Source organism: Amia ocellicauda, chromosome 21, assembly GCF_036373705.1.
Source record: "Amia ocellicauda isolate fAmiCal2 chromosome 21, fAmiCal2.hap1, whole genome shotgun sequence".
Taxonomy (NCBI): domain Eukaryota; kingdom Metazoa; phylum Chordata; class Actinopteri; order Amiiformes; family Amiidae; genus Amia; species Amia ocellicauda.
Genome location: NC_089870.1, coordinates 7,241,088 through 7,266,848, shown reverse-complemented (window position 1 = coordinate 7,266,848; position 25,761 = coordinate 7,241,088). Strand labels below are relative to the sequence as shown.

The window sequence follows — 25,761 nt, the reverse complement described above, 5'->3', positions numbered from 1 at the left end:
GTTAGCATAGCACAACTACTGGATGCAAATGGTCACAAATCGCTGACTCTCAAAATCCAGCTAATAGATCTTTGAAATACTCAAAAGCTGGGCCATCTGTAATTTGTAGTCTTACAATACTATAAATAGTTAAATAAATAAATAGTTAATTTATTGGTAATCGCAAGAAATTAGTTTCCACATACTTCCTTATTTATAGACTACTTTTCCTTCTGCCTGCACCATATCCTTGTGCTGACCTCCTTAGCAGTTGATGAAATGCGCAGTTGGGTCCATAAATATTTGGACAAGGACACAATTGTCATCATTTTGGCTCTGTACACCACCACAATGGATTTAAAAGGAAACAATATGCTCTTTAAGTGTAGACTTTCATCTTTAATTTGAGGGTAATTACATCCAAATTGGGTGAACGCTGTAGGAATTACACCCATTTTTATATGTGGTCGCACCAATTTTAGGGGCTCAAAAGTAATTGGACAAACTAACAATATCATGAATTAAATTGTGAGTTTCAATACTTGGTTGCAAATCCTTTGCAGTCAATGACGGCCTGCAGTCTGGAACCCATAGAGGTCACCAGATGCTGGATTTCTTCCCTGGTGATGCCCTGCCAGGCCTGTACTGCAGCTGTCTTTAGTTCCTGCTTGTTCTTGGGGCGTTTTACCTTCAGTTTTGCCTTACAAATCAAAACAAACCAATCAGAGATAGAGCAAAAACATTAGGTGTTGCCAAATCAATAATTTGGTACATTCTTAACAAGAAAGAAAGCACTTGTGATCTCAGGAACACCAAAAGGCCCAGAAGACCACGGAAAACAACTGTGGTGGATGACAGAATTCTTTCCCTAGTGAAGACCCCTTCACAACAGTTGGCCAGATCATGAACACCCTCCAGGAGGTAGGTGTATCTGTGTCAAAGTCAACAATCAAGAGAAGACTTCACCAGAGTAAATACAGAGGGTTTACCACAAGATGTAAACAGGAAACAGGAAGACCAGATTAGAGTTTGCCAAAAAACATCTCAAGAACCCTGTACAGTTCTGGAACATCCAATGGACAGATGAGACAAAGATCAACTTGTACCAGATTGATGGGAAGAGAAGAGTATGGAGAAGGGAAGGAACTGCTCATGATCCAAAGCATACCACCTCATCTGTGAAGCATGTTATGGCATGGGCATGTATGGCTGCCAAGGGAACTGGTTCCCTTGTATTTATTGATGATGTGACTGCTGGCAAAAGCAGCAGGATGAATTCTGAAGTGTTTAGGGCTATATTATCTGCTCGGATTCAGCCAAATCCTTCAAAACTCATTGGACAGCACTTCACAGTGCAGATGGACAATGACCCGAAGCAAGAGAGGCGAAGAAGTGGAATGTACTGCAATGGCCATGTCAATCAACCGACCTGAATCCAATTGAGCAGCATTTCACTTGCTGAAGGCAAAACTGAAGGCAAAATGCCCCAAGAACAAGCGGGAACTAAAGACAGCTGCGGTACAGGCCTGCCAGAGCATCACCAGGGAAGAAACCCAGCATCTGGTGATGTCTATGAGTTCCAGACTTCAGGGAGTCATTGACTGCAAAGGATTTACAACCATGTTTTTAAACTCACAATTTAATTCATGATTATGTTAGTTTGTCCAAATACTTTTGAGACCCTAAAATTGGGGGGACCACCTATAAAAATGGGTGTAATTCCTACACCGTTCACGCAATTTGGATATAACTACTCTCGAATCAAAGATGAAAGTCTACACTTAAAGAGCATATTGATTGTTTCCTTTCAAATTCATTGTGGTGGTGTACAGAGCCAAAAAGATTAAAATTGTGTCCAAATATTTATGGTCCTAACTATGTTTAAAGATATTCATCAAAATAATTTTGATTTTGTACAGACTTGTAGAGAATACTTAATGTACAAATGTGTTATCCTCACAGCTTTTAAGTATTTAAAAGTTCTATTAGATGGCTTTTGTGAGATTTGTGACCAAAATTCATTGCTAAATTCAAATTCCTTCAAACTGGACGCACAGAATTAGAAAAGGTTTCCATGGATTCGTATGACTCTGGGTGAGTAAGCAATCAGGCTAAAATGTTAAAATACCAAAGGCTGCTCTTTTGAATATGGAAAATATCTATATATCTTCATAGAGAAACTAAATTCAGCAAAGTTAGTTCTTTACCAAGGACTTGTTGGTGAGCAGCAGGTCAAAGCCCTCGGTCTTCTCTTGCTCGGTCCCACGATGAAGCCTGTCCGTCTGCTCCAACAACAGAGCCAGATCATCATCGGGCAGCTCGCAGTCCAGGTGACTGGAACATTCGTCGTCATCCGCCGAGTCTTGACGGAGCGTCTTCACTGTAACGCAGCTCTCGTCCTCTTCTTCCGTGTCCTTGTCCGTCTCTCCGTTGTAATCAGACTCAGCGTTGGCAGTGGTGTAGCTGTCAGGTCAGGATACAGGATGTGTCAATCATGTGGGACGTTCTCACTTTCAAACATTTATCATGCACATGATTGGTTGTGCATTTGAATTGTACAATTAATATTCACCAATCTCGTACATTTACAGTAATAAAGGTTAATTGTGTGGGAGTTTCAGAGGCAATTCACTAATTCACTATTGATAAATACTACAATAAACAGGAACATCATACAGAACAAAATCACATCACTTCCTATTGCCACTGTAAAAATAATCAGGTTTAGCCGACTTGTTTTATTCTGTTATCTGTCTATTTTTCAAAGAAACTCAATTAGACTGATTAAAATGTTGCTACATTGTTCAGTAAGAATTGATGGACGATTCAACAGACAGCAGGTACATAAAAAAAAGGCTAAAGTACAATATTTTACTTAATCGCCAAAATTTGCTCATGGAAAATAAGGAAAGTAAATGTTGCGTTTCCATTATGTGATACGCCTCAGTGAAAATAATAAAGAAAAACATTAAAAAGTCTTAATTGCCCCTGAGTGAATTCCACATCTCTAAAATAAATAAAGAAACACATGAAGTATTGTGATAATACATCTGAATCTGTGCCACTTTTAATTAACTGAACTAAATGTCCTTTATTGGAAGAAGTACACAGGCAGATTATTACCTACATTTACTATAAAAAGACCTAAACGGATACGGTGTGCGAAGCCTTTCTTTTTGTTGGCTTTGAAACACTGGATTAAAGTGAGCATTTTACAAAAATAGCCTCTGTTGAGCTTCGGACAATCTACAGATTGACTCAAGCAGTTCCAGGAGTATAAAGTCTTTCCCATCATTGTTTTACTTTTTCTTTTTTCCTCAAAGTCAGGAAGGAGGGAAGTTTTTAACACTTCTAATGCGAATCCGGCCCTCAGCTGATTGCTTTCCTGCGGAGGGCACAATTAAAACATCATATGCCAGGACGAGAAAGCCAAGGAGGCCTGTGGCAGGGAGAACGCTTCTTTGTGCCAAGGATGGGCAGGGTAGCAAACTCCCGCCTGCCACCCTACTGCTTCCTCTATCCCACTGCAGGGATGTATCCTGGTCAAGTGAAACTGACACCCAAGTGAAAGTATGTGTGGATGCTAATAAGACACAGGACAGGAGCTGAAACAGGAATTCACAGAGGGGCCAACGGAAGGTGGTGGGGCAAAAGAATGAGGGTCTGAAAGTATGTTTTGGCAAGAGGGTTTTTTAATTTGTTTTCTGCCTTCAGCTCACAGCCCCATTGGTTTCCTGTTTTCTTTCCTGGACTGGGTCTCTTCAAGTCTTCAGAGACAAATTCTTGAAAAACACTAAAACTGAATGGGAAGTTAGGAGCCCTCCTTTTGAAACAACAGATACTCCCCATTCCAGTTCGGACCATTCGTTTTCTCTCTCTCTCAAGGCCATAACAGGTTGAGACACATCGTTAAAATATATTTGGATGTTGGATTTTAGGGGTTACGTTGTGTCTTTTAATTTCCAGAACAGCAGCTAGTGCAAATGCCAGTCTTGGCCGTGTGTGATATCTTATAAATGAGGCCTCAGACTCATGGCATTATCTCATGGTGAAATGATGAAGAAATACATAATAACTGAATATGTCTGAGCCGTCAAGTTTTATCTAGGCTGTATTAACCAAAACATGGCACAGCTAATATATGCAAGGTTTGTGATTGCATACATTTGACATTCTTTTAAACTGGCAACACATCTTTCAAATGGCTTACCACACAAAGACAAAATGGTTTTTTTTTTTTTTATGAAACCATTTCTCTCCAGAACAGTGTTAACTATCATATCCTTCTTTGAAACTGCATAAAAGTGAAATGACCAGTCAATCATAGCTAACGAGGCCTACACATAGACATTCATTGCTAGCTGCTTTCCTTACATATTACAATGTTCAAGCCTGGTTTTGTAATGTTAGTACAGAACATTCAAAAACAAAGATTTGCTCGTTTCAACACTGTGGGGAATGGAAGAAAACAATCAATACTTTCAATTTAAAGTTGTCCAACCTACCCGCCCTCGCTCTCGCCGTCATACGTGCTGGCTGGACCCGCACTAGCAGAGAAGTAAATGGAGCTGGAGCTCATGGAGTCTGTGCGCTCTCGGTACATAAAGCCTCTCCTCCTTCGTGAGGCCTTTTGACTCTCCTCCACACCGCACCTAAAGAGAGCAGACAACCGTTTAATGGAAACTCAGTGGACAGAAACTAGCGTGCATCAGTTGGATCCATTTTTGACAAGTGGGAACAGACAACTCATCAGCCAATTCCTCTCCAATTCTTTGAAGCCCATGCAAAGGAGCATCAGTCTCTGCTCACTTGACATCCTGGACGATCTGCTCCGCGATCCCCTGCAGGCCGCTCCTCAGGGTAGCCACTTCGGCCCGTAGCTCCGCCACACACTGCAGCACGGCATCGAGGCGGTTCCACAGCTCCAACTGCTGCCCGGGCGACAGACCCCGCTCCGCATCCAACACCAAGGTGCCGGCTGAAGATCCTGGAAGAGTAATTAATGAACATATGGCACCAATATGGCACAGTCTCAGGTGCAGTGATGGGGGACCAAGGCATGTTGGATTAAACTGCCAGTAACAAATGAACTACAACCGATTCATGAGTGAAACCGAGATCTAAGGATGTGCCAGCAAGTAACCATTGAACTTGACAACCCTGTGATGCAATGCCTTCCCTGTGGACTTGCAGGGATTGGTCATGTTGGGATTCCACTGAAAAGATAGGTGGCAATCATGAACCAGTAGGTGGCAGCCTACCCACTAATTCAATGGTCCTCTAGTTGTGGCGCTTGAGGGCAAGTACTTGTGGCCCCTGGATACAGCAGGCCTACCCGTGTGTTGTCTCAAAGTGGATAATCTGCACCATCATACATTGCACATGGACAGATGAGTGCTGGTTGAAGTCACGCATCATTAAGTAATTAAGGTTCCTCAGATGCACAGAAAACCATAATTACATACTAGAGATCTGGATGTAGGTTTGGTGTCTTTTAATGACCTTCTAAGGACATGGGGCATTCCCATCATATTTACAAGGCACCCCTGAATAAATGATATGGAAGCTTTTATTTTGCTACTTCGATTAATGTTGCTGACTATAAAATCTTCAAATGAAAGGTAAAGGTGCATATTTTCTGATCCACGCACACACATTAGCTAGGCTGTCAAGAGAAAAACCTCCATACATGTCTACACTTTCTGGGCTGATGGATAATCATGTACGGGGAATAAGTGTAGAAATAAGTCTGGATTAAAGTGTTTACCTTGAACAGATCCACTCGCCACGCGTGATGAAGCTTCAGGCAGCTTGCGCATGCTCCTCTTCTTCCTCTCCTTATACATCACATACACAACCAGCCCTGCCCCTGCCATGGCTCCCAACCCCAGGGCAACCATGGCGCTTGTGCCCAGCCTGCTCATTATAAAACACTTGCTGAAAATAGAGAAAGATTCCCAAAATGGTAGCCAGATCCAGACTGAGGTGGTTCACACCAGTTTAGAGTGCTGGTGCGATGATGTCGTCGTAGATAAACAATATCCAATGTAATGAAACACCTGATGGTAAAACATAAATATACGAGACCACGAATGCGATTGATTGTTTTGCTCAGGAAGGGATCCTCACGAAAACGCCGTTTATGTGGATGGAGGTGATGCTGATCTCATGCTTCATGGTGGTATGCTGTTCACCTGCTGGACCATGCTGTCCCCGAAGATAACGGTCCTCTATATGCCCATTTTGACGTTGGGTGTTAAGCACGATTGCCTTTTCTTCTTCCAATGCTAATTTAAAAATAAACACGTTATTGCGTATATTTTGACATACTGTCGGTTATCGTGCAAAATCTCCTGTCTACTTGCATCTTCATTTCAGTTTCAGTTATGCCGGGGGACTGAAAAGAGAGATGAACCCGATCTTGTGCAACACAAAAAGCAGTCCGTCGGGAAACATTTTTCTTTTTTTTAAAATGCATTATACTTATTTTAAGTTAATGTAACAGTAACACATTTAAAATGTATTGAAGCTCTTGTTCATCAGGAAAACTAAATTTAATTTAAAAAATATATATTAATTAATTAGAAAAAAAAACATTATGAAGTAAATTTGCTATTCCACTAAAACCTTATTTTAAAGAGCTCGGATCAGCAAAAAGATGTTGGCATAATTTCTGTGACCATTAAAGATGTTATCAACATTTGAGAGTTGGCTTTTTTCTGACATTTCTAATACAGCATATGCCTGTTTCACAAATAATTTTCTAAAAATGAAAAGTATGAAACCGTTTACTGACAGTGACAATGCAGTTCAATCCAATCCTTCACAAGATACACAGAGAAGATATTATGTTTTACGTCAGGTAAAAGGCTGAATGTTTTTTATGTACTTTTTTTTTTTTTTCAAATTAACATTAACATGACAATGACACATGAGGATATTAAAGATAATATCTCACTCTTGGTGGTTTGTTGGAAAAGGATATTAACAGCGATTTCAATCTACAGGCTTTTATTTTCAGTCCTGTTTTTTTTTTTTTTAGCCGATACACATTTTCTCTACATATCTAATATCCTTGGCATTTTAAACATTGGTTTCTTTTTTAGACCAACTGGATGCATGATTCATATCACAGCCTTTTTTTATTATTAAACGTATACGGCCTTTATTGCTTTTTGTGCACCACTCCATCATAATGGGTTTATGAATTTCAGAAAGAACACCTTGCAGAAGACGAACACAGACAGAACTAGTTGTTGCTATTACTGGAAAATACAATACAAATCATCACTCTGAAACTTCCAAACAATGCTGATGTCTATCAACTTATGTCAAGTTGCTTATTTAATGTTTTAACAAAATATGTATATTCCATTTGTAGTGTTTCTTCAGATCTATTGTATCCATGAACAGTTGCTAAGAATAAAACCAGAGGGGAAAATCAATACAAGATCAATTTAACATTTTGAACAATACACCTCTGCATTACATGAGAAAAAAAAGGGAACATTTTACTTAGCACCTGCAGAGCCAAAGTGAATGAGTCATACTTAATGAATGGGTAGAAATGAAAGCCACCTTTACTTTTCAGGAACCATACATGGTTACATACAAGATACATAGAGAAGTAAAATTGATAGACCGTATAATGAAGACAAAGTCAAAATTGATGGAGGGTAGTTTGTACAATACACATCTAACTGATCCAAAACAGACTATCTGAACATAACATAGGACAAAAGACACCACGTATGAGCTTGATTTAAGACCCCTCAAAGCAATATCAGAGCACTGCATAGTAGTGGGTTCTCTACTTCCTGGAGGAATTCAAGAAGGCAGGTCTGACTTCAGATGAGAATTAAGTAAATGTTTGGGAATTCCAGGAAAGGAACACCACAGAATAATATGTCCCAATTAAGCTGAAAATAATTACGGGACACCGGGATTTGAAGGAATATATATATATCAACCGCCATTCGTTCCCCATTTATGCTAGACCACTCAAACTTTCACAGCTAAAAGAAAGCAAATTAGAGCGTGGTAAGATACTCTGAACATGTGCCCCTCTAGGAATATTCACCATTGTTCCATGTCCGTGTTTCAGAGTAAAAACACTGTGGATGTAATGTGCATTTTCTCAAACCACAGGATTAAAAGGGAAACCTGAGCTGAACACAGGAAAACCAGAAGAGATGGCAAATCATCAAACTCCTGCACACTCAAGGAAGGCTGGGTCTGATTGCAAAACTTGTAAAAACTCTTGAGATTTTATATATTTTCCCGTAAGAAACCTAATCTAGCTTGTATGTGCAGTTAAATCTGTGTTTTAGCCATACAGCATTAATAACACTTGAAGAAAACAATGAGAACATGCATATACAAGTACTTATTGGATATGCTGCAGGTAGGACACCTTCAAATTCCAAATGACAGTTTCAATAAAAAAAAAAGAAAATGCATATAGTGGCTCCAATTAATATAGATACACTTGACCAACAAACACTTTACAATCTGTCTAAAAAATAAAAACAACTAGTTAGTTTAATGTCGTTTTCCTTACTGTACTTTTCCAACCTTTTCCAAACAAGCACGATGGGTCGAATGGCCTCCTCTCATTTGTAAACTTTCTTATGTTCTTATGAATAGGTACAAATTCAGTTTTAGAAGTACGATATTAAAATGACCCTTGAATGTAAATCAATATACAGCCCGTGTTAAAGTAAAGGAGTTTAAAAAAAGACACATAAGCCCCAAAAGGATACATTTTGCAGCAAGTTACCATTTGTACCACTTATAGGAAGAAAAACACTGGAAAAAAGGATACACACTATTGCAAGTTTATAGAAAGCACGTTTGCTTTTGCCAAACATCGAGAGTTATCAGAACTGGCAGCTTTCTAAATGGGAACATCCTGGATATCTTATCAGTACAGGGGGAGAGATGGACCAGTGCCACCAACTGGCCTACAAATACAACCTTGAACATATTTTGAATTGTGTAATGCTTCAGCCACACCGGTATAATCAATGACTGAAGCCACACTTGCACAACATTGCTATTAAAAACACAATTAAATGGATGCAATGCAAACCACAAATCAGTATCAGCATTACCACAGATAACTGAATCTGTAGCTTGTTGCCATCTGTTCCAGCTGTTTACGACTGCCTGACATCGTATTGGTGTAATTTGGGGGGGATATGATAATGATACATAATACGACTACTACCAATTTACTATCATATTTAGAAATATTCAATAAATTGCTCTAGCTCGTAAAATGCTGTGGTACTTCTGGTAATCTTTGAAAGCTCTTGACACTAGGGTCGCGGTCGTGCTGCGCAGATTTCCGCACGTCTGCGCTGCTCCACCAATGGGATGGCTGGGAATGCGGAAATCTGCGCTGCGGGGATGCGCGCCGTACTTCAGCTGCTCCCTGATTGGTCGCTGGCAGTGGGTGTTTCCGCAATCCGCCCGGAGCTGCAGGGTGAAGCACAGCGCCAGGGCAGGAAGGCTTCCCGTTTCCCAGCTTGGCAGCCGCGACACTCGCCACACACCATCCCCGGGGGACGCATCGGACTCGCCGCGGAGAGGAGCCGGACGCCAAGTGCAGCCATGCCTTACGTGCTCATCAGCACACAGATCCGCCTGGTGCGTAAACAACGTCTTGCTTTGAGAGCTATGGCTTACGTGTTGTTGTAGCGCAGATGTCCGCAGTTCTGCGCAGAGCTGCACAATGGCACCGATCCCATTGGGGGAGCCGCGCAGAACTGCGGACATCTGCGCTGCACGAACGCGACCGAGCTTTTGCGCACCGCAGCCATTAGCATGCTTAGCGTGGATCAGCCTCACTAATAAGGTGTAAAGGGGATTTGTATCTCTTTGCAATGCGAGTGGGCTGTTCAACACATAATGGTGCTCTACTGGTGCCATATAGTGGGCAGTAAGCAACTGGCATGGATGTTTATGCAGGCATCTAATAGTGCAAATCTAACGCCACTTCTTCTTACATTTGCTAGACTCGTTATTTATGTGATTGAAATCATATCTAGTAGGAAATGCATGCATGCACTCACTGAGCAGAAAACCCAGTGTGTCGCATGATCGGTGCCCACAGCTAAACTTTCTTGTGTTTAGACAGCTAAGCACATAGCTGTGTGTGTTTAAAAGCCAGTGGGGGATGGGACTGTTTCGAAACCTGGGATAGATTATGTAGTGAGACATTTAAAGGAATCGTGCTTGTTTTACTGCACTCAGAAGTACTCTTAATAACTCCACTTCCCATTTAGTATGATTCGTTCTAGTTTACTATGATAAGAACTATTATGAGCGTTGTGGGTTGGTGTTGATGTTTCCTGCAGGGAAACCAGAATAACAATCCAACAACGTGATTGACAAATAATGCAAATTAAATGAAAACATGCTTTTCAGTTGAAGCTTAGGCCTACTGTTAACACTACTGCCACTACTACTATTATGGTTATTAATATTATTTGTAATAGTACTACTAATAGTATCAGAAACAGTTAGTTAAAGGAACCCCAGTGTCTTCTGTGGTCTCCTGACACTTTTACTGTGTGATGGAGTTTACAGAATTCTTTTTTGCTGAGGTGTTACAGGAATGTTTGAGAATGAACTGTATTTTGCTTGATTTTCCAGGAAACGGGCCCTACTATGGTGGGAGATGAGTACTCTGACGTCACGCTGATGAACTATTTAGGAGCTCGGAAGACAACAATGTTGGGCAACAACTTGTGAGTGTGCAAAATGAGTCCCTGTGCTTGAGAACGCAATATATAGAAAAATGGAGAGCAGGTGATGCGTTAATCAACACAAAACTAGATAAGACATACGGTTGATAAAATACACCATCAATAATTAGTGCAAGACATTGCCTAGTGTTTTAAATTCCTTTTGTGTTTCTGAAAAAGGTTGTTCAGTCTCTGTAACGCAATGTGGTCTTCACTTCGTATTCAATTGGCTTTTCACCGTTATCTTTCAAAGGCAGCTTGTAGAAATTCCCTGGAAACATCACTGAAATCTCAAACTTTTTATCACAGGCTAAACAGCAGAGGAGCTTATATCTTGCCTTTCACTGTGTTTGTTTTTCCTATCAGATTTTTTTTCCTCAGTCTTTTATGAGAAATACCTTTATCCATAGTCTGTTTGTTGTCACTTCTCCACATGTGAAAATGCATCTATCTCCCTCTTTGGAGCAATCAGCAGCCCTACAGACACTCGGCTTATCCTACAAAGAGAATAAAAAAGACCTTAATCACAAATGTAAAGTAGTACCAGACAATAAATCCAGCCTGCGTTGGAAGTGGACCAATAAAGTTGATTGACCCCAGAGCTGGTTGGTGGTGTAATGGCCAACATGCTTAAAGTGCTCTTTGCAAATTTATGAAGGATGTGAGCTGCACCCAGAAGGCAGAAATAGAATGAAGGGAAATTTATATAAAAACTTTTAGTCACACAAACACTTAACAAAACCACTTGTACATTGACCTAAAAACACCAAAACACACGCAAACCACCAACACGTCTCTAATCTCTCTCAGAGGCGCGTTATAAAGGGCCTGGCCAGGGGGATAATTAACTGATTGATCCTAGCTACAAATAATAAGCATTAAAGCCGTTCTGTCAATTTTGCCGCAGTTCTGAATACCATGTGGATGAGCCACCGAGGGAAGTTCTGGACAAACTGGAGAAGATTGGCTACCGTGTGGTGAGCATGACCGGAGTGGGCCAGACGCTGGTGTGGTGCCTGCACAAGGAGACGCTGTGAGCTGGGCAGAAATCTGTGAGTGAATGGGGTCTCCGTGGTGGAAAACAGCCCAGGGACTGGATACAGGATGTCAGCGTATTATTACACTTTAGCCGTGGCCTCATGTTCTGTCCACAAAAGCCAGAACCTCTGTTACGCCATGTTATTTTATTTTTTTTATGATGCTTTCACCGTTATGTTGTTTTTTTACCATTAAATGGGATATGTACAGTACCTTGTGCTTAAAAAAACAAAAAACTGTTCTTTGCTAGGCAATACTTTATAATATAATGAGTAATTATATTTAATTTGCAAAAAACTGTAGCTATTGTAAATCTGTCTCTGATATTCCATGCACAATTAAGCAAGTTATTTCTGCGTTTTTTTTTTTTTTTTTATGTTTGCATTCTGTAGAACGTCAGTTTTTAATGGAACGGTATGCAACTTGGGATAATACTCTATTATGCAGCCTATCAATGAGACTGGTTGCATTGTGTGGCAGTGGAAGGACAAAGCAGCTGCAAGTGCTGCTGACAGATACCTGTCCTCGCTTTTAAGAACTGCTCCACAGTGACAGGACCACGCCAGAATGAATCCCGTAGGTCTTGGCTCTGTGTTTTCTATGCTCCTTTTATCATACATTCCAGACGGTACTTAAACCCAAGTGTAAATGGAATTGAAACGGAATGGCTAATGTCTTACAGAATGATCAAGGTTCAATGCCAACTGACATCATTCATGTCCACCACGGCTGCAAAAACTCGAATATGTAACGAGAGGAAAGTACCCAGCAAAAGACCCAAATTCCTTTCTCTGTAACTCTGTGGAAGAATGGTTTATGAAAACTATAAGCAGTGTCACTTATGTTCTTTTGTGAACAACACTGTATAGTCTAGATCCAGTAGAGCATGTAAAATACTTTTGAGTTGATATTGTACAGTTTATTTTCTCCACAGACTGTTGTTTTGTTATTCTATTGTCCTTCTCCGAGTGTGGCCCATGGTAGATACACACACAGAGATGAGTGAAAATACTACTGAACTTTAAACAATTGTTATTCCCAGTTGAGCGTCAATCATCTATCCACAAAGCTAAATAAGAAGTTTGGGTGCAGGAGAATGGTACGTCTGCATCCCTTGAATGAAGCAAATGTGAAGCTGAAATTGTATAAATTAAATGAATGCAATGGAAAACAAATCCATAAAAATAAATCTATCCTATACAACCATTGTGTGATTGCTTCATAATCTTTTCAGGTGCACTGCAAAATATTTTTAACTTTACACCACGGAGGTCGCTGACACAGAACCTGTGTTGGGGAAATCCCAGGAATGGGTTTCACTGAGACTCTTCCAAGAATCAATCTCAGAAGTTTCAGAAGTGCTCAGGGGGTTGTGTGATCAGACCTTTGCATCTTTGACTGGCTTGAGCAGTATAAGCTGAGCATGCAGAAGTCTTGACCTGGTCAAATCACATCCTAAACCAAAGAGAAACAGTCACAGGATGCTCACTGCAAATACTACGGTAAAGTGTAGTACATACACAAAGGTTCTCGACTAAAATGGTTGCCAGGTTTTCCTTGCTGCTGCACATCCCCCTTAAGCCTGCCTGAGGCAAAGGAAGATGCAATTGCAGAGTAGCGGATGTCCCTACAGACAGAGAGAAACTCTGAACTGGCAAAAGCTGCGTCAGCCAGGCTCCGTGGGTGGTTTCATTAAACTAATTTGTTGCTGGGTCCGGGCCGTGCCAGGTTTGGTCTGAATAGTGAGCTGAAATCAATTGCCCGAGCTTGGTTGTTCACTTCACTGAGCACCGTGACTTGGCTGAAATGTGGCTGTAATTTCCCTCTTGTATTAAAAAAAGAAAAAATGGCTGCCAAAAGATATGAGATGTAGGTTCCGTTCTCCGCCAACTTGCCAGCTCCAAGGTGGACGAGGAAGACAGAGGTCGCATTGAAGATGTGTTCAAGTCTGTGCGTTTGCATTGAGTTTAAGCAGGACTTCTTTGACTTAATTTACTTAAACAGCAACTTCTGGCAAACCAGTGAATCAGGATGTGTTTCTGGAAGAAAATGTGTAATTGTATTTCCTCTATTATTGTAATTTGGACTGGCTTTTGTGTACTTTGCTTTTAAGGAATATAAAAAGCCTGACCATCACAACATAAACAGAACCATCTGATCCTTTTATCACACTCCAAAAAAATAAAACCATAAAACACTGAAATGCTTAAGCACATGGATTTACACCACAGATGGGAGTTGTATAGCATGCTTCATATAAGTATGCTAATGTTTACGAGCTTGTTTTGAATGATAAAATGATCATCGGGTCTAAAACTGGGAAGTCGGTAACCAAAACAAAATAATAAAGACGTGGATTTTATGATATTACTATTCAAGTAATTTTGGGTGGTGATGAACATCAAGGTCACACTAGTGAATAACAAAAGGTTAATTCAGCATTAGTCACATCGAACTGCTGTTTCTGGCAGTGCTGTGTTTTTTAATGAAAAAGCAAAAGATGAATGATAAGGCTCAAACTCAAATGGATTGAAAATGCCAGCGCTTTCTCCTGCCACTCAAATCTATTTAAAAGTCAACAGCCACTGAGCTTCTGCAGACCAGGTGTCAGTCAGCTCAGAGAAAAGATTATTTTATTATTGCTTCCTCAGATTTGTAGGAAAGCTGCGTTTAATCGAGAATGTGATCTTTACCAAGTCAGATGATATATAAAGTTATTTGAAATGCAGCAGGAAAATGTTTGGCCTTAATTGCCTAACATTCAGTTCCTTGATGACAAAATCTGTACCTGCCTATACAATTTTGCAGGATGTGAAAAATGGCTGAGCGAATGTGTAATTTGCGAAGAAACCCAAACCTGAAAATGAAGTTTAGTTGGAAACCGATTTACTTTGCTTGGCATTCAACCCGAGCTGTTGTAATATATTTGGCAATGTCCACCTGAAGCCTTTCAAATTGAGAGACCATCGTGAGACAGGACATCTTAGCCTAAAGGATTAAGCCACTTGACTTTTTTTTTAAAAACAGCCCTGAAGGAAGAAAATCAGCCAATAGAGGTGTAAGATTCAAATTCCCTGAAGTTTCTTTAAAGATTAATTCAAGAGTTTCTGCATTCTAATGTTTAATTTAAAATATTATTTTAAAATATCCAGATAAAGAATCTTTACCTTCACTACTAATGTGTTTATATACAGACAGGCAGTGGTTTTAGTTGTCTGTAGAGAGAGTACATAGCACAGACTATAGAATTATACCGCACTGGGGGAAACAATTTACTCTTTGTTATGGTTATTAAAAATTGACTATAACAGAGTGTAACTGAACTACAATATCGGACTGGGGGATTAAGAAATCTATACTGGAGGAAGTCCAAAGGAGCAGTTTTTACTCTTCCCATAATTACATGAACTCTTCTGACAGCTGGTAATTAAATGATAACAGCCTTGGGACTGTAAAAATGAATAATCCATTCATTCAAAGGTGTTTTGCAATACAGGAGGCAGTAATTGCGCTGATATACAATCTCAGGAAGGACTTTTTTTTTTTTTTTGCTGGCCCCTAGTCTAGAAAAAAAAACAAAAAAAAAAAAAAACAAACGTCAGCCTCGAAACCTTAATGACTTGGAGAGGATCTGCAAAGAGGAGTGGGACAAAATCCCTCCTGAGATGTGTGCAAACCTGGTGGCCAACTACAAGAAACGTCTGACCTCTGTGATTGCCAACAAGGGTTTTGCCACCAAGTACTAAGTCGAAGGGGTCAAATACTTATTTCCCTCATTAACATGCAAATCAATGTATAACTTTTTTGAAATGCATTTTTCTGGATTTTTTTGTTGTTATTCTGTCTCTCACTGTTAAAATACACCTACCATTAAAATTATAGACTGATCATTTCTTTGTCAGTGGGCAAACGTACAAAATCAGCAGGTGATCAAATACTTTTTTCCCTCACTGTATGCCAGTAGGCCATTGCGGAGTGTTAAACACTGAATAACATTTTGCAATAGGATCTTTGAATCCTCATCACCACTTATTTTAAATCAAATATGCTGCAGAGGAGTGGACAACCAGCATTGTTTATAACCTGGGGAGAAGAAATAAGGTTTTACACGTGGTTTGTATGGAATAAAACTGGGTAAATTCCACCCTGGTTCCACTTTTTCACTCGTCTCTCTAAATGCTCGAGTGATGTGCTGATTCACAGGAAGTGGGCACGGTTGTCTGAAGTTGTCTCTGTTATCAATAGCATAAGGTTGGTGAGGAGACGGTCTGTCTATTAGTCTTGTATCAATAGCATATCTAAAGTTATTGATAAAGATGACAAGCGTGAAGACTTTGTATCAAGTCTTTGTACCTTGCTGTACCCAGTATGCCTGTATATTGTGCTCTATATCCTTGACTCACGTTTAACCTGAATTGTCTTCGTTCTAGTCACTTATAGGTTAGACAGAATGTGTGCAACAAATGAGATTCAAACTCATTTATTGATCAGTGATCTTCCAGCATAAAAAAAGAACATAAATACCATATTGTGTTATTTAAAATAAGAGAAAAGCTTTATTAAACTAAAGCGAGACAGAACCCTGCGGCCGCCCCTGGGCTAGGACCGGGCAGCATCCTCCTCGTCTTGCCTCTGCATCTCCTCGATGAGCCGCTGTCTCTCCGCCGCCTGGCGCATCCTCATCAGCACCACACTCTCGTAGTCCCGCTCGTTGCACAGGGAGCCCTGCAGGGGGCGACAAAGGGATCCGTTACAGCAGTGCTGGGCAGCTGAAAAGATCCTCCGTCCTGCAGGTTTTCTATTTATTTACAACTCCTCAGAACACAACTGTTCAAAATGAACAGCTGAAATCATGGTTGTGTGCATTAAAATGACATTGGACAGATTAAGCGACCAGTTAGGCTTTCATTCACAGCACTCTCATGTTGGTCAAGTTCAGATAAAAAGTGATCCCCGGGCCCCATGCCAACCCCTTACAAACTGAGAAAAAAAAAAAAAAAAAACACCTCACTGTGTTAGACCAAACTCCCCTGGGTGATAATCAGTACATATAAAATGTGCAGCATTTGAAAACCAAGAGAATCACTCCACTACTTCACATATTATACTATTTAGCCTGCATTAAATCTCTGTGGTTTGGTTTGGCTGCCAGTCCTCAAGAGTTAGTAGTGCCACCACTATGGTACAAAAAGAACCGTAAGCGATACCACAACAGACTTTGGGCTTTTTTTTATGATAAAACCCTTTGCCTTGATTTTTAAATTCCACTCATTAGTAAGGCGATCTACAGTGAAATATATCTCTACTGGTAAAAATGGAAATACAGATATTACATCTCATCAGGTTAGACAGGTAACACAGGCTCCCCCATTTACAATCCGCTAACAACCCTGCCTATGCAAATTTCTGCCTATGCAAAAAGCCCACTCCTTACTGAGTTAGTAGCTAAACTAGTAAATCATTAAAGAGATGGTCACAGCTAAGTTTAGATCTTTCCTGTATATAGGTCTGGAAGGTCTGCAAAGATAGCACCTGCAACAATTCACTATTTAGTTTTTTGGAAGGCAAATGGACCACAACGGCCCCTGTAAATTACACTTATGCTTAAGAGAAGCATATGTCCCCCATGCCCTGTCTGAAATTAAGGTAGATCACTGATAAAAAGGTACACACAGCTCAAATGTCCTGTTTTTTTATGTTTTTGTTGATGTCTTTGCATAGGCCACAGGGGGCGCCATGATATGATGCCATAATGATAATAATAATATATATGTAAATATATATTGTTTAAAAAAGTAAAACACTAAACAACATTACTTATTTTTTGGAGAACCATGAAACATAATCATTACTTATCCTTTTTTATTTTTTAGCAGCCTATTACTTTTTATACTATCGCCAATTGCTATTTTAACGATGAAAGAACTGTTACCTATTGGGCTACTTATTATCTATGTACTGAGTTTAAAACTAAAGTTTTAAGGGAAACAGTTACTTATTTAATAAAAAAAAAGTCATACCGAAAAAGTAACCAACAAGAAACGTAAAAATAAGTAACCATTACTTACTTTTTGAAAACTGTGGTTCAGAAATAAGAAATAAGGAACCATTACTTAGTTTGTTGAAAAACTTAGAAAAATATAAGTAATCATTACTTATATATAAAAATTAAAAAAAAGGTAAAGAAGGTGCCTGCAATTGCCTTTGCTCTAAAGTTTTCCAGCTTTCTTAAGTGATGCTGAAGGGGGAGTGAACAGCTCTAGCCTACCGAAGAAGAGCAGGGTGATGACTTTTCATGGTTGCTTTACATTTTTTCAGGACTTTTTCAGGGCAAATTACTCGCACTGTGTGCCTGGCCTGGGAAGTAAGGATGAACACTGTCCCAGAACAGCACTGCAACACAAAGGCAGAGTTTATTAGGCAGCTGACCAAAACGACTCGATAATCAGTGCGTTATACACACTGGGATATTGCACTCAACACGGCAACCTTCACACCTGAACCCCTCCTCTTACCAAACTGACATGCAAAACACAAAGCGGCCTTTCCTTTTCCAATCTCAGCGTTAAAGCAAATGAAAATCACATGCACTGCATCTGACAAACATCAAACTGCGCGCCAGCCGGGTGTGGGGTGGGAGGAATCTGGTAACCCTCGGCCACAATATGTTCCTTTATATATTTTTATAGAAACACATCCTTAAGAGCTCTTCCGTTGTGTTTATAATTCTCATATTTTAAATAAAACAGCTTTAAAACTAAAAAACAAGCAAGTCTGTGTTGCTTTAAGAGTTCCTATTACAGCTGTCAGTGAGCAAACAGCAGCTATCTGTCTTTGTGGCCCATTGAGACTTACGAAAGAGGTCTGCTTTGTTTCAGAGCAAGATCTCTGGGTTACAGGGTGCTGGGTTTCAGAGGCAGAATGACAAAGCTGCAACATGGTCCACAGTTGATGTAAAATATGTAAGCGGCCTATTTTTTTGTTTCTTTCTTTTTCTTGTCACAGACTAGTTCAGAAGACTTCTCTATATTCCCCAGCAGTGACCAGTTATTGTTCTCCTGACATGTATAAATGATTTTGTCTGTAAATAACATACATATATATTGATTATATAGAAGCACTTTTTTTTTTTTTTTGCTTTCATTAGATTCATAAGAATAGGAAAATCATAATGGAGTTACAAACTAATAAGCATTGATCTCTTAAACTGTATGGGTCCATGTGCACATTTAGAGTCTTATTATTACAAAACATCCTCATAAAGGCATTGTTATCAACTCTGGAGAGAATATCTTTTGAATAATGTGCCTTTTCATTTTGTTCAACATGATTTGCCCCCACTGGGATGCATTACTTCTTGTTGGCATCGTTCCATGTGATGTTAAATTGAGTTCAGCCACAGAGACCTGTGATGTTAGCATCACATAACACAATCACATAAAAAAAATTGCAGTTGTTATCTATATAAAATATGTTGTGTTGTATGTTTACTGAAAACTGGTGCAGAGAAAATCAATTTCTTCTGCAGGAAGATGTAGCTCACAATAATGTCTCCTAGGAATGTAGATGCCCTGTCTTTTTCCATGTGGATGTATTTAAAGTAATACACAATAAAATACAGAAGGAAACCGCAGGTGGCAGAGCATTTAGTTATAAGCCCCGGAGACTGTGGAATGATCTTCCAGGCTATGGAAGAGATGCCCCCTCTGTCTCAGCATTTAAATTATTTTACTATGAGTAGCTGAGTGCAAATCTTTCTTTTGTCTTCCAGAATAGAGCTCCTCCGAGGGGCTGGCGAGGCACCCATTAGACCCAGGCCTATTTATTTGTTTATACTCAATCTGTAAAGCACTCTGTGGCTACCCTGCAAAGGGCGCTATAGCTAACAAAAAATCATTGATTGATTAGATATGTTTTGGGGGGCGGGGCAGTGATGGCAATGAAACCATCAAGGCAATTGGCTACTTTGGGACTCCCTCATTTTCTGAAATTAGGTGAAGAAAGAATCTAAGCAACTCAGATCAGATTGGACAGTTACTTTAATATCATCTCTATACTATATACCGTACAGGCTTGATCGTCTCTTACCCTTAATTCAGATCTGGGGAAGCACTGTGTGGAGAACAGAACTTCCTATTGGATTTGTGACTCTGCCAAAGAAGTGTCCTCCTAACAAGACTGAAGAGCCGCTTGCGTATATGTGTGTGAGGTAAAGCATCTGGACTAGATAAGACGCACGAGGAAGTGGGCGACTGTGCAGCAGGACTGAGGGTGAACAACAAAGAACGCTGTTGTCAAATTTAAGAAGGGGTTGTTGTCATCATTCTCAGAACGTCAAATGAGAATTTAAGATTTAACATACGTGAAAGTAATTCAAATATTTTGTCATACTCCACAAAAACCAACACACAATGTGTATATATATCAATAATAAAAAAACGGAGGTCCCAATTTTCATCTTTGTGTTGTAAGACTATTGAAGATGAAGGAAAAAAAGGAGGTTGTACTTGTTTTTAATTGAGAATGATCAATATTCAGAAACTGGAGTACTGCTAAGCAAATTACATTCTTCCTTCAGTGATCTGCAGAACAAACTACCGACTTTTAGGGCCAGCTGGAGAGATAACTTTTTATTTTAGGCACTGAGCCAGGTACTGTAATTTTGGTTTGTGGATTATAGCATTTCTTCATTATTATATTACACTTGAAGGGTTAATTTGCAGAAACTCTGACCCCATGTTCACACAGAGTAAGCTGACATGTTAAGAAAAGGACCACAGTGGTTACTTTACAGTCAATGGTTCACCACTGCATAAAATGCACCAAGTTCTCTGGCCATGTTTTGACAATCCAGCAAATTTACTGGTGCACTTTATCTGAAATATCATCTTGACTGTCCCTCCCATTGCACTGGTGACAAAGAGTCATCATAAATGACTCTAGCATTTATGATGAATGTATAAATGCAACCCCCCATTAGCAGGAAGTCATATAAAAATAGACAAGGACACTGGCAAAAAAAAATGGAATTGTGTTGAGAGTTGTAGCAATTTTGTTCATTAAGCAGAAGAGATTGATCTGTTATTTGCAAAACAAAAATAGGGGATTAAGAGCTTAAATAAACAGCACAAATCATTATTTTGCTTGATGATTAAAAACAATGCCAATCAATATGAACCTTCACTTGTATTCTGACAGTATCTCTGCTATACCCTGACCTCTACTGGAAACTTGTGGAAATTTGTGAAAGCATACTGTAAAACTGAAGAATGCAAAAGTGATTATTTTATTATCCTTTTTTGTTTAAATATGTTTCTCTTGGTTGAGAGGAAAAATGCATAGCATACTAATAAATACTATACTGTGAAGTACTGTGAATAATGCTTCAGCTAATGTCTTAATTTAACAGAGTTAAAGTTTTTGAAAGTAGAAAACAGAGTGACTAAAGAGCACAAAAATACTGTCTACGTCAGGGTCGATTACATAGGATCAGAGGTGGGACCTTTGGAAATGTTGATAGTTATTAAGTGGACCATCATTGAATACCACTGGGAACCCCTAGTATATATGTTCTGTAGTTTCAGTATTCATTAATCACATAAATAAGATGTTCATGTTTTGTTCCAGTCATTTTAATTAATGAAACATTTTGTGCTTTTCCACATAAATGGATATAATGGTTCCAGTTGAAAAAAGAATAAACAAATGATGGGATTGAGCATAGGGGATTTAACAGCTAAGCTCCTGTGACCAGGCCTTTGGGGAGGATAGGAAATGGACATGTCCTTGGCATTATAGCATGTAAGTTTCCAATTAACAGAAGGTGTTTTGAATTAAAGACAACGGGTCAATGGTTTTTGCCCATATACATCTCAAGGAGTAGACCGAGCATTCCTGTTGTCCTCATTTCAACACCTATTTTTTGCGTATACTGGGAATTATATTTCTATTTACCGCCCTCATTAGCTCTAAGATCCTAAATCACAGCAAAAGGTCATGGAATACCAATTTATGTAATGCTTACGTGGTAGATCTTTTCTCACGTGAGATTAAAAAGTATTTATTTCCCCAGATATTTTCCTTTAACCCCAGAAATTAGTTCAACACAATTTATTCAATGACTGAAAACCCCACAGAACAAATACCAAACAACAAGTTGGGAAGGAAATAGCAAGAAAATGCAGATGACATAAGAGACTCCTTTAAGATGACTAGTGCCAATGATGTCAGTTTTTGCCTAGGGTTATTGTGGTACCACAGCCCAGAATAAAACACCAGGAAACCAGACTGGTATCTCGCCCAGTCTAACCACACTATTGCATCAAACAACCTATTCAAATTAGTCATACCATGATATGATGCTTTAGCCTTGCAAAGAACATTATCTGTGTGGAATCTCCACAGTTGGCATTGTGTTCAAAGGCAACGTTAGGAACACAGAAAAATATTCCGAGATCTAAATATTTGGATTTGGGTTCAAGTGTAAAATGCTTAAACAATTCTGTAAAACCACAAGAGTCGCTGTTTGCTTTCCAAATATGAATTTGAAAACTAGTAACAATTAAAAACAAAAACAACACAAAGCAGAAACATCATGAGGTTGGCCTTGAAGTAACAAGGATTTAAATCTAGCTACAGCAGATGAGAAGGACTTCAAATTATGTTAGTAATCATACTCCCCCTCTTGGTTATTCTGTAATTTAATGTAATCTGATTAGGACGAACGACAGATTAGATACTTATTTTCCTATTACAGAAATACCTTTGTACACTATTAGAGATTTAGAACTGTATGGTGGATTGGAATTTCAAAGGGGTTCTGGCAAAACTAACGTACTTCTTTTCACCAAATATAGAAATTAAGATTTAATGATTACAGAAACATGACTGTGATGACAGGGAGTTGAAAATCACCACATCAGCCAATTAGTTAGTACACAGCTCAGGTGTGGTTAGGAGGGCCAGAAATCTCACTAAGGGAAAAAAAGACTAAAGAAAGAGAGGGCAAAATTACAAATAAATACAGAGGAGTTCAGACACTTTTTGCATTCTCAGTTTTAGAAATTGGTTCACCCTGAGTCAGATTCAGGGAGCAGAACACAGGATTACCCAGGTCATTAAATTACTAATCATTAAAAACTGTGAAAATACTGTGAATAGATCTTTCTAAAAATGATGCATTACAAATATACACACACTGCAATAACCCAAAGCATGTTTATTGTACATGCTAAAATCAATAACCTGACCTTCTTGTTCAGCTATTACAGATTCCTTATTTCCTCTTGTCATCTTTTCACTCAGCTTTTATAGTGCTCTCTCACTGTGTAAATTATCCCCACTGGCCTTAAACCTGCTGCTGAACTTTATATCAGTGTCAGAGCAGTGGGAAATGTGTGTGTTATTCTCTACGATATAGATTTACAACTAATCTTGAGACACACATAAACAATGAACACAAGCTGGGAAGACTTTAAAGAAACTGATTTTCACAGTCTGTTACTCAATCTCAGTCCGCTCTTTTCAAGTTCAAACAAACAAACAACAAGGAGTACAAAGATGTTTCTGAAACCTGGAACTGAAAGAAAAACAAAAAAGGGATTCTTTGATCCATTGGCTTGTGCTTTAAAAGCAAACCACGGGTGTATGCGGACGGAAATCATCACGTACAAACTGTATGTGCCGGGGATTTCTAAATAGCCCAACACCAGGCCTGTCCTGGATATAAAAATATACGAAGGAAGACCACATTTATTTTTCACAGATCAATATAAAGAGAGAGACTACAATCATAGAGGTTCAGCCACAAAATGCAAAAGGACTGCTCAAGTATTTACTTATATCATCCAAGTGATATAAGATCACTTAGGTTTAACTATAGACACATGCACTTTAGCTGGAAATAGAGGGATTACCCCTGTGTGAAGCGAGCAACAGTTGCTGGCAAACAAAATGCCTGTTGAACACGTATTACAGAATACTTGTACTTACTGTATTTTTGCACTTATGTTGTAAGTTGCCCTGGATAAGGGCGTCTGCCAAGAAATAATAATAATAATAATAATAATAATAATAATAAAAGGATAAGATTTTTTTTTTTTTTTACTGTAATCTGTGGTGCTCTGTACATTATCTGCTTATTCTATTTATTTATGTTTCTATTCCATTATATATTTTGTATATACATCTTTGACTGGTGGGTGGTGTATTTCAGCCATTCTTGAAAAAAATAAGGAATGTAACTCAGTAAAAGGGGGTGAAATGCAATGTACAGACACATAATGAATAGCTCATGGGGTTAGATGTAACAGATTTATGTCATTGCAATTGTTTCTGGGGTTCTAGTAGTGCCCATGTGACGTTTTGGCTGGTGCTTGAAATTAAATTGTTTCTAGCTTCACTGAGCCAGACTTAACCAACAAAAAAGTACAGGTCGTCTATATTTGGTAATAGAATAGTACTCAAAAACTATATTTTTTTTTAATCATTGTTGCAGCCCCAGGGTAAGAGAACATTTTTTTTTTCCTGCGCAGCACTCTGATTATGATTTAGAAACAGTGACATATAAGCATTTCCCAATTCCATCTTATAAGTGCAGCTTGCTGTGGTTCAAACAAATGGGGCCTACTATAATCCAGCCAGTACTATGAGCACTCAAAAATGTTTGCTACCTTGCTACCATCACAGTGAGTGAGTGACACACATGTACTTGAACTTTGCAATGTCCATGTCTAAAAGTGAGAGGGGAAAAAGTGTCTCAATAATATCCAATTGGTACACTATGTACAATGTTTTGTAGTGTAGCTAATACTGTAGGAGTTATTTTAATACATAATCCTCATGACACAGCACTACCAAAGTAAACAACTGACGCTAGCAAGGGGTGAAAAACTGCTATCACTATTAACCCAAGTTATCAATTCAAGGGTCATCAAGGTCACGGTGAAAGACAAGGAGAACTGAAAAGACCTGAACACATCTAAGTGTGGATCACCAGTAGCTGGCACTCAGGCCTGAGGTCTTCCATGTATGAAAAACCTCGCCAAGATTGGTTACATGAGTGCACACAAAACAGGACCACCTGTTTATTGAATTTATTGCATTTTGGTCGATTTAAATTCCTCCCAGTCAGGTGAAGTTAATTATGAGTGATTTCTCTATTATGGATGTCAGCAGGATGTGGAGGAATGATTTATGAGGGCCAAACACTTATTTAGAGATCATTAAACGTGTGATACGTGCAAACTCCAGCCCAAGTATTTCTGTTAACTTAAATAAACACGTGAAAAAGAAAAACACATGCCAGGATAAAAACTGGAACTTAAAAAAATATATATGAACAAATCATGTGCAATTTAAAAATAAGAATGTGCACAAATTGAAAGGAGTTGAGGAGTTGAAAGTTGGTGAATTGTTTTTTTTTGTTATGGCAACCTTGTATCACAAATACTTACTCCCTAGTGCTTAAAAATAACAGCCAAAAATACAAAAAGACAAAGATATATTAACATGCTAAATGTCTGACTTCAATGTACTGACTGTTACAGTTTATTTTACTTATTTACATCTGTATTGTTATTTCTGTAAAATGCAATAAAGGGTTTTGCCAAGCGTCATTTCAGAATAAAAAGGAGATGAATAATGCTTATCCCATCAAAAGACAGCATCTATCTTTCTAGTCAGAGCAAAACATTATGGAAAATACAATTGTTGGTGGTGTTCTATGAATGGTAATAAATAGTATTAAAAAGTTTAATAAAACATGTACAGGTTTCAACTTGAAATATATTTTCAACCAGCCTACACAAGGAAGTCGGCAACAGTTTCAGTTCTCGGAGATACAGAAGGGTGGAGCACAGAAATAATCAAGAGCAATTATCAAGTTTATCAAGTAAAGCTGAAGATTTTACTGATTTCCAGAAAACAAAATAAAAACACAGATATATTCTTTGTGCACTGCCATCTGGTCTTGGAACGGTGGTGGGAAACGCAT

General features: G+C 38.9%; 3 protein-coding genes across 3 annotated transcripts in view; 1 reads left to right on the top strand and 2 right to left on the bottom strand.

Annotated features, from left to right (window-relative positions):
• rmdn3 (regulator of microtubule dynamics 3) overlaps positions 1 to 6,385 on the bottom strand; it is a 45,366-nt gene extending 38,981 nt beyond the window's left edge. The window contains exons 1-4 of the mRNA XM_066694823.1: positions 5,747 to 6,385; positions 4,789 to 4,966; positions 4,485 to 4,631; positions 2,187 to 2,442 (exon numbers count right to left, since the gene is read on the bottom strand). Of these exons, the coding sequence (XP_066550920.1) occupies positions 2,187 to 2,442; positions 4,485 to 4,631; positions 4,789 to 4,966; positions 5,747 to 5,903 (738 nt within the window). The 5' untranslated portion in view covers positions 5,904 to 6,385. The remainder of the gene's footprint in view (positions 1 to 2,186; positions 2,443 to 4,484; positions 4,632 to 4,788; positions 4,967 to 5,746) is intronic.
• A 3,060-nt stretch (positions 6,386 to 9,445) lies between these two features.
• Positions 9,446 to 12,974, top strand: gchfr (GTP cyclohydrolase I feedback regulator). Its single transcript, XM_066694498.1, has 3 exons — positions 9,446 to 9,630; positions 10,639 to 10,733; positions 11,638 to 12,974. Exons 1-3 carry the CDS (start codon positions 9,595 to 9,597, stop codon positions 11,765 to 11,767), a joined length of 261 nt encoding a protein of 86 aa, XP_066550595.1. The 5' UTR covers positions 9,446 to 9,594; the 3' UTR covers positions 11,768 to 12,974.
• Positions 12,975 to 16,232: 3,258 nt separating this feature from the next.
• The window catches only part of dnajc17 (DnaJ (Hsp40) homolog, subfamily C, member 17), a 62,333-nt gene continuing 52,804 nt past the window's right edge, over positions 16,233 to 25,761 (bottom strand). The window contains exon 11 of the mRNA XM_066694434.1: positions 16,233 to 16,493. Within this exon, the coding sequence (XP_066550531.1) occupies positions 16,368 to 16,493 (126 nt within the window). The 3' untranslated portion in view covers positions 16,233 to 16,367. The remainder of the gene's footprint in view (positions 16,494 to 25,761) is intronic.

What these genes read in the sequence shown, in the direction of transcription:
- gchfr (XM_066694498.1), top strand. Translation starts at nt 9,595, where the DNA reads ATGCCTTACGTGCTCATCAGCACACAGATCCGCCTG. An exon ending in TCAGCACACAGATCCGCCTG is followed by an intron (nt 9,631 to 10,638) that starts GTGCGTAAACAA and finishes TTGATTTTCCAG; the next exon opens with GAAACGGGCCCTACTATGGT. An exon ending in ACAATGTTGGGCAACAACTT is followed by an intron (nt 10,734 to 11,637) that starts GTGAGTGTGCAA and finishes ATTTTGCCGCAG; the next exon opens with TTCTGAATACCATGTGGATG.